At 37.7% G+C, this 9,049-nt stretch overlaps 1 protein-coding gene across 1 annotated transcript; it reads left to right on the top strand.

The window, feature by feature from the left end:
• The first annotated feature begins 707 nt into the window (after positions 1-707).
• Positions 708-7,930, top strand: LOC131197072 (extracellular calcium-sensing receptor-like). The gene is made up of 5 exons (XM_058180697.1): positions 708-904; positions 1,498-1,789; positions 2,219-3,082; positions 6,771-6,897; positions 7,032-7,930. The coding sequence occupies exons 1-5, from the start codon at positions 708-710 to the stop codon at positions 7,928-7,930; spliced, it is 2,379 nt and encodes a 792-aa protein (XP_058036680.1).
• Positions 7,931-9,049: the final 1,119 nt, after the last annotated feature.

Genomic DNA, 9,049 nt, shown 5'->3' with positions numbered 1-9,049 from the left:
ATGTGTCCAATCACACTTGGCCAATAAAAAATTCTATTCTATTCTATTCTATTCTATTCTATTCTATTCTATTCTATTCTATTCTATTCTATTCTATTCTATTCTAATGGAAAACTTCTTAAAATGAAAGAATACCAAAATATCTATGCACATTAATACTATACAAAGGAAGGTGAACTGCAATTATCCTTCATAGTAAAAACAACATAAATTTCATAAAAGAAGTGTATTTTGTACTAAAAATTTCCCCAGTACATTTTATTAGCAATTGTGCATTTCAAAAAGCATTTGAACATCAGAAATTTATTCTTTCCTCAAAAACAGAGTAATTATCTCCTACAGGAATCACCATATTTTCTTCACTAGAAAAAAACATGAAAGACTGCACAGAAGGTTATTTCAATTCAACAACAATCAATGTATCTTGAACTCCAGGGAGTTTGCCACAAGGATAATAACTCTGACTCTGAGTCATTGCTACAACTTTCCTCCCTCTATTTTCCTCTGCCAGTGTATCTGTTCAAATGCTGATTCTGCTGAAGTCATGAATATGCACTCTCACGGATATCCCAATGGTGGGTTTTCTAATTAGGTTCACTCTCTGATATAAATTCACTCTCTGGAATTAATCACTGGATTAGCTAATGGAATAATACAACCTTTATTGTAGAATGGGATGAGAGACGGAGACATTTTAAAGAGTGAAGATGTTGCTCCTTCTAGTGTTTCTGGTGAAGAAAATAGTGACTCTGAGCTGCCCAGCAAGTGATGCTTTCCTTGTTCCACATGAATGGTACCAACCTGGGGACCTCATCGTTGGTGGGATAGTGTCCCACACCTATTACAACCTTCATGAAATTAATTTTAAGGAATATCCTTATATAACATCTTATGACATACCACAGTAAGAATTCTTTTCTTCTTTTTCTAATGTTACTCAGTTTCCCAAAAATTGCTTATGAGAGTAGAAGGTTCTCAGTATAAACATAGGCTTTATATCTAACCTAAGTCTACCTTTCAAATGTTTTTAATTATGGAATAAACCTTTTTCTTTACATTATGGTGAAGTGTTTGTCATATAATGTATGAAAGTTTGGTGCAAAACATCTTTTGAAGAAGATTTAGTAAGCTTAAGAGAATATGTTTTTTTAAAAAAATCTGTATTGTCACTCTGAACATAACATACATACAATAAATGACTGATACATGCTGGAATTGTTCATATTACATTTTGGGGGGAATTTAGAAACTAAATGGAATTCCATGAAAAAAGCACTATTTTTTATTTTTTTTGTAGGGGATATTTGTTGCAAATCATACAATTACTGTAGAAAAGCAAATCTGAACTGTGTAGAAATTATTCAATATTTAAGAAAGCCTATTACTTTCCTACCTTCATCAGAGAAAGAAATGTTTGTTATTTCATATAGGAATGATGCCACCTTATGAGAATTTGCCAACTTCCTTTTTCAACTGGGCTATTTAAATCATTTGCAGTGTAATAATCAAATTCTACCAGCACATCCTTGCCTTGGTTTTTGCTGTAAAGGAGATCAATCAGGACTCCCAGATCTTACCGAATGTCACTCTTGGATTCCACATCTATGATAGTTACTATGATTCAAGGATGACCTATCGGACCACTCTGGACCTGCTTTTCAAATCCCAGGAATTTGTCCCTAACTACAATTGTGATCGCCAGAAGAATCTCATGGCTATCATTGGAGGATTTGATTTTGTCACATCATCTTATATAGCTGAAATTATAGGATTCTTCAATATTCCACAAGTAAGTTCTGAAGGGGTTGAGCAGAAAATTCTCAGTCTTATGGCTGTTATGGAATAATTAATGGACATCAAACATTAGGGCATGTTCTGCATACCTTAAGGTCTATACTTTGAATTCTTTTCTGAAACTACAATGCCAGTTACAGGAAGTGAGTAACAAGGATCAATACCTGAGGGAAGATTTGAATGGCTTTTGTTAAAACAATTGATCTAGTACATGTGCTTGAAATATTTTCATGCACTGAGAACATCCTCAGAATAACTGAGTTGGAAGGGACCTTGGAAGTCTTCTAGTCCAAGAAATTTGTTATTATATTCTTAAAAGAATGCTAGGAAAAAACATTCCTTGGATATATGTTATATGAAAACAAGATACGAAAATTAAATGTAATCTAAAGACTCTAAAGAATACTACTGGATTTTCTTTTAGCTGACATACGGCTCATTAGCCCAAGAGGAATTTCAGACCAGTAAACTCTCTTCACTGTATTTCATGGTCCCCAAAGAGGACCATCAGTACATTGGGATTATCCAACTGCTTCGTCATTTCAGGTGGACATGGATTGGGATATTTTCTGCTGATAACAACAATGGAGAAAACTTCTTACAGAAAATGCAGCCCTTACTTTCAGAGAACGGAATCTGCGCAGCGTTTATACAAAGACTTGCTCAACAACTCCACATGGAAATATTCTCAGAACTTTCTCAAATGATCTCCATTATTTCCATTAATATGAGGACTAGGAAAGCCAATGTGTTTCTTGTCTATGGAGAAGCCTGGACTATTATATGGCTAAGATTAGTAACGTTTTTGGTAGATCCTGAAAGCAAAGAAATTGCATTATTAAGAAAGGTGTGGATCATGACTGCACAGATTGATTTTGTATTAGCAGGCACTCAACTCACATGGGGTCTGAAGATGTATAATGGGGCTATTTCCTTCACTGTTCACTCAACATCAGTTATAGGTTTCAACGAGTTTCTTCAGTCCATAAATCCTCTTTCAGACTACAGTGATGGGTTTAGGCAGAATGTTTGGGAACAATCATTTGATTGTTCATTTCCAAAAACAGAGTTACAAGAAATGCAGAGTAGAAAATGCACTCAGGAGATGAAGCTGGAGGATCTTCCTGCACCTATATTTGAAATGGAAATGACTGGCCAAAGCTACAGTGTCTACAATGCTGTTTATGCTGTGGCTCATGCTTTGCAGGCTCTACACATGTTGGGTTTCAATAGGAAGAAAACTATGATGGGTAAAAAGACTGATCTTCCATATCTGCAGGCTTGGCAGGTATTCTCTTTGAATTGGACTCTTCTTTTATTTCAGTGAGCAGTTTGATGTAGAATTAGGTTCTGAACCCATTCTGGGAAGCCTTAATATTTTCTGCATGTAGAAGCATCTTAAGTATGAGAAAAACATAGAAATAAGGAAGAATTTCTTGATAGAACAATGAATTAATGGAAAAACTTCCCATCAAAAATTGTGGGTGCTACAAAACTGAAGATGTTTATGAAGTGATTTATTTGTTTGTTTGTTTGTTTGTTTGTTATTTATTTATTAAATTATATTGTATCTTATCCTATAACTATTGCATTTTATCATACCCTTATTTTAATTGTTTGTATAAGATTTTATTGGCGATATGTGTTTGCACATTGTGCTTTGATGTGGCTGATAGTCTAATCAAAGCTATCATTTTCAACTGTATTTTATTTCAATTTCATTTAAAATTGTATTCTATTCCAATTTCATTTTAAATTGTATTTTATCCAATTCCATTTTACATTGTTTTTATTAGATTTTAGTAATAATTTGTGTCTGGAACACTGGACTTTGATATGGCCCAAGGGCTAATCAATAAAGGACCTCTGGTGGCTCAGACTGCTAAGACAGTCTGTTATTAACAGCAGCTGCTTGCAATTACTGCAGGTTCAAGTCCCACCAGGCCCAAGGTTGACTCAGCCTTCCATCCTTTATAAGGTAGGTAAAATGAGGACCCAGATTGTTGGGGGCAATAAGTTGACTTTGTATATATTTTAATATACAAATGGATGAAGACTATTGCTAACATAGCGTAAGCCACCCTGAGTCTTCGGAGAAGGGCGGGATATAAATGCAAATTTAAAAAAAGTATTTATTTATTTATTTGTCAAACATGTACAAAATAGCAGGTATAGGTATAAACAAACGTAAAGGAAGGAAGGAAGTACAGATAAATGGGGACAGTAAGACAGGGCTGGTGTGCTTATGCACCCCCCCTTTTTACGGACATCTTAGAAATGGGGGGAGGTCCATGGTAGACAGTTGGAGGTTGAATCTGTGAGGGTTTGAGGCTGTAAGAATGGAGTCGGGTAGAGCCAAAAACTTCAAGTCTGGTGGCATAAGGGATTCTATTGTGAGTAGAGGGGGGGAGTTCTCTTCTCATGAAATACCTATGGACCCACTCAATAGTGTTAATGTCTGACATACAGTGTGGATTCCAGGTGAACGAGCTGTATTCAAGACTTGGTCTTGAAAGGTTTTGTATATAATTTTTTTGTATATAAATATACTTATACTGATATCAGTAGGAGTTAGGGACATGGTGGCTCAGGGGCTAGGACATTGAGCCTGTCGATTGAAGTCGACAGTTGAGTCGGCAGCTCAGCGGTTTGAATCCCTAGTGCTGCCATTTAACGGGGTGAGCTCCCGTTACTTGTCCCAGCTTCTGCCAACCTAGCAGTTTCGAAAGCACGTAAAAATGCAAGTAGAAAAAATAGGGCCACCTAGGTGGGAAGGTAACAGCGTTCCGTGCGCCTTTGGTGTTGAGTCATGCCGGCCACATGACCAAGGAGACGTCTTTGGACAGCGCTGGTTCTTCAGCTTTGAAACGGAGATGAGCACCGCCCCCTAGAGTCGGCAACAATTAGCATGTATGTGCGAGGGGAACCTTTACGTTTACCTTTAGGAGTTATTTAATAAATCTGCATAGATTGCACAATAAGTGTTAGTTAAAATGATAAATTACATTACCTTTCATTGTCTCTTCCAAAAAAATAATCAATTCTCCAAGAACTTTTGTGTGGCTCATGAGTGAAAAGCTGAGCTTTCTGCCTCTATCACAGTTTTAGAGGAATGAAGTGATTGTCCTTCTTAAATATAGCTTGCATAGTTTGAAGCAACTATGTTTGCAATAGTCTCTGTTTCTCATTTGTCTATCAAAGAATGCTTATCTCAGATTCTAAAATCTGGCTAAAAGAAATTAACCAGACCCTCAAATAGCTTTGTACCAATGAGGAAAGATTAGATATGATTTACCTTGAATTAGTTGTTTAAGTAGTGGACATACTACTTAAGTTATGGACATAATTTAAGCACCTGACATAATTCCAAAAGCCTATTTCCATGTAATATTTATTATGAAATTCCTAAGCACACAGATTTAATAATAGTTATTGGAATATGAAGAACGAGTGAATCAAAGTTCAATATGTTGTTCTCTTCTCTGTTATATTGCTTTCAACTGTCTATCTCGTCTCTTTCAAGTAGCTCCATCCATTTCTTCAAGGCATTTCTTTCAACAATTCAGCTGGGGAGAGAGTGTTCCTGAATGAGAAAGGGGAAGCAACAGGTGGATTCGACGTCACCAACTTGATCACTTTTCCAAACAGATCCTTTCAGAGAGTTAGAGTTGGAAAGCTGGATCTAGAGGCTCCGAAAGGGAAGGAATTGTTCATTGATGAAGATGTGATTTTCTGGAACCCAAATTTTAACCAGGTTTACGAATTATTGTATCCAATATACTTTAATCCATTATCCATTAATCCATTAATATACTTTAATCCCTTTCTAGACCGGGATGCCCTATGCACGGTCACTCATGTTCTCGTGACATCTCGTCTGGATTACTGCAATGCTCTCTACATGGGGCTCCCCTTGAGGAGCAACCAGAGACTCCAGGTAGTTCAGAATGCGGCTGCGCGGGTGATAGAGGGAGCCCCTCTTGGCTCCCACGTAATACCTCTCCTGCGCAGACTGCACTGGCTGCCTGTGGCCTTCCGGGTGCGCTTCAAGGTTTTGGTAATGATCTTCAAAGCGCTCCATGGCATAGGGCCGGGCTACTTACGGGACCGTCTGCTGCCACCGAATGCCTCTCACCGACCCGTGCGCTCTCACAGACAGGGACTCCTCAGGGTGCCGTCGGCCAGGCAGTGCCGACTGGCGACACCCAGGGGAAGGGCCTTTTCTGTGGGGGGCCCCACTCTCTGGAACGAGCTTCCCCCAGGTCTTCGCCAACTTCCTGACCTTCGAACCTTCCGCTGCGAGCTTAAGACACATCTATTTATCTGCGCAGGACTGGACTAGAATTTTAAATTTTTAAATTTTTAAATTTTAAATTTGGTTTTAAATGGGTTTTATTATTTATATCTCTATTTTAAATATTCGGCCTATGTAATAAGTTTTTTAAATTAATGTTTTACCCTGTATATATATATGTTTTTTATATGGCTGTAAACCGCCCTGAGTCCCTAGGGAGATAGGGCGGTATAAAAGTGTGAATAATAAATAAATAAATAAATAAAATAAAATTGTGGTCTGGTATTGAACACAATCCATTTAGAAATCTAATTTCTAGTTATTTAAAATACAGAGTGGCAAATTCTTTTCAAATTTTGTCGATGATCCAGCATTCATCAATGTGACAAAATGATATTACAATACAAAAGACATGTTTGCATATTTGGTTTGTATTTCCATTTGAAATCACAATAGTAGCCATATTTCCATGAAATTGTCACTCTGTGGAATAATTTACTCTCCTTGCCCTTCAAACAGACCTTTTCTACATCATTGTAGTTTCTAATCTTTTAAAGTTGTGGATGAAATTAATAAATGCAGTTTCTTTTGGGAAGTCAAAAATAATTTCCCTATTAAAGGATAAAAATTCTGAAGTGTTTTAAATATCTTCATTTTCAAGCCGTTTTATAATTATCACCAGGTTCCTCCATTTTCTCGATGCAATGACCTTTGTTTCCCTGGATCTAGGAAGAAAGGGATTGAGGGGGATCAGTTCTGCTGCTATGACTGTGTTCCATGCCCAGGAGGGAAGATTTCAAATCAAAATGGTAGGGTAGGAATTCTACCATTTTTCATTATATTTAAGCAAAAATAAAAAATAAAAACTACTTTTTAATAGTCTGCTACTTGAATAAAATTAAAGGGCTGATTTTGAGCATTATCTCCTTTACTTTTCTTCCAGATATGAAAGATTGCTTTGAGTGTTTAGAAGATCATTATCCAAATAAAGAAAAGAAAGGCTGTATCATGAAGCTTCTGGTCTTTCTAACGTTTGAAGGAACTTTAGGAATTGGTTTATCCTCAGCAGCTCTTTGTTTCTTCTTCTTGACCTCTTGGGTACTTGGAACTTTTATTAAGTATAGGGATACTCCCATTGTCAAAGCCAACAACCGGTCCTTAACTTATACCCTCCTTGCCTCTCTTCTCCTCTGTTTTCTCTCCTCTTTGTTCTTTCTCAGCCAACCTGGCAAAGTAATCTGCCTTCTCCGACAATCAGCTTTTGGCATCACTTTCTCAGTGGCCATTTCTAGTATACTGGCTAAAACCATCACCGTGGTTGTGGCTTTCATGGCCACTAAACCAGGATCTCAGATGAGGAGATGGGTGGGAAAAAGATTGGCTTTTTCTATTGTCTTCTCTTGCTCTCTCATCCAAGTAGGTATTTGTATTCTTTGGTTGTCAACATTTCCCCCATTCCCTGAGTTGGACATGCACTCAGAGCTCCAAGAAATGATTTTACAATGCAACGAGGGGTCAGCTTTCTTCTTCTACTGTGTCTTGGGCTACATGGGTATCTTGGCCATCGCCAGCTTTATTGTGGCTTTTCTTGCTCGTAAATTACCCGGCAGCTTTAATGAAGCCAAGTTCATCACCTTCAGCATGTTGGCCTTCTGCAGTGTGTGGATCTCCTTCTTTCCAGCCTATCTGAGCACAAAAGGAAAAGCTATGGTAGCTGCGGAGGTCTTCTCCATCTTGGCCTCCAGCGCTGCATTACTGGGATGCATATTCCTCCCAAAATGCTACATCATTGTTTTCCGGCCTGACCTGAACCGCCGGGAGCAACTCACAAAGAGAAATTAGTTCATCATGTGATATTACCGGCTCAGAGAAATGGCCTAAAAAAGAAATAGAAAGAATGCTGTCTAGAGGAAAAAAATATTGTATTTAAAGTTATAGGAACCCTTATTTTTTATTTTTGTCAAAGAAGTATTTGTGTACAATATTTATGTTGATTAAGATTGATAATTTTACCCATTCCAAAAGAATTGGTCATGTTCTGTATTATCGCCATTTTCCTATATTCTTTAACCAAATCCTTTCTTCCTTTCAACACATCCATTGAACTTGATTTTGGTCCTCTAGCTTTCTTGTTCCCTGTTAGGATCTTTCAGATATTGGCTCAAATGATGCCCAATGTTTGCAGAGACATGTTCATCATTTTTATACTATCTATACCTTAAGCGTTACATAAATACAGTAAAAAGCTGATTACCATTTTATGAACATATAGTTAACACAGTATCATAGGATATCAGTTCTGGATTTGTTAGGGTTCTTTCAAATGTAAAATGTATTGAATTTGTGAATCTTGTGCATTCATCTCCATTTCAAAAAAGGCTAACCATTATTTTGCACAGATTCCTCTGCATAGACTTTAAGCAATAAATCAGATTAGTTGAACTTGATTATGTGTGGACCTGTTTTTTTTCTGTCTGACATTGATTCCCACTCCAAAAAAGTTTTCTGGGGAGCAACGGACAGAACCAGTGGTGGGATTCAAATAGTTTAACAACAGGTTCTGTGGCCATGGCTAGGTGGTCATGTGACTGGGTGGGAGTGGCTGTGGGGTCATGTGACTAGGTGGGAGTAGCCAACTCAACGCCACTCACTTCAAAGGGTGCCTCACTTGGCCCCTCCCCTCCCAGTCATTCTTTATCACGCGCAGCCTCAATGTATCTATAGTTCTGTAAAAATGTTGTTCACCTTTTTTCGACTTTGTTATCTGCATCTATATAATATATATGTATTTCATGGACCACTGAAAGGAGGAAATGGCTCACATGCTTTGCCCAAGAGTGTGATATGCAGGTCACAAAACAGGCTTTTGAGGAGCTGCCACAAAGAAGGGGGAGGGGGAATGAATTTTCCAAAGAAGCAGAAGGCAGAACAAGAAGGAATGGATGGAAACTGAACAAAGAG

This window comes from Ahaetulla prasina, chromosome 4, assembly GCF_028640845.1.
Source record: "Ahaetulla prasina isolate Xishuangbanna chromosome 4, ASM2864084v1, whole genome shotgun sequence".
NCBI classification, from domain to species: Eukaryota; Metazoa; Chordata; class Lepidosauria; order Squamata; family Colubridae; genus Ahaetulla; species Ahaetulla prasina.
Note: the sequence above shows the minus strand (reverse complement) of the source record. Positions and strands in the feature narration are given on the sequence as shown.

What these genes read in the sequence shown, in the direction of transcription:
- LOC131197072 (XM_058180697.1), top strand. Translation starts at nt 708, where the DNA reads ATGTTGCTCCTTCTAGTGTTTCTGGTGAAGAAAATAGTGACTCTGAGC. An exon ending in ACATCTTATGACATACCACA is followed by an intron (nt 905 to 1,497) that starts GTAAGAATTCTT and finishes AATCATTTGCAG; the next exon opens with TGTAATAATCAAATTCTACC. An exon ending in CATATCTGCAGGCTTGGCAG is followed by an intron (nt 3,083 to 6,770) that starts GTATTCTCTTTG and finishes AATTATCACCAG; the next exon opens with GTTCCTCCATTTTCTCGATG.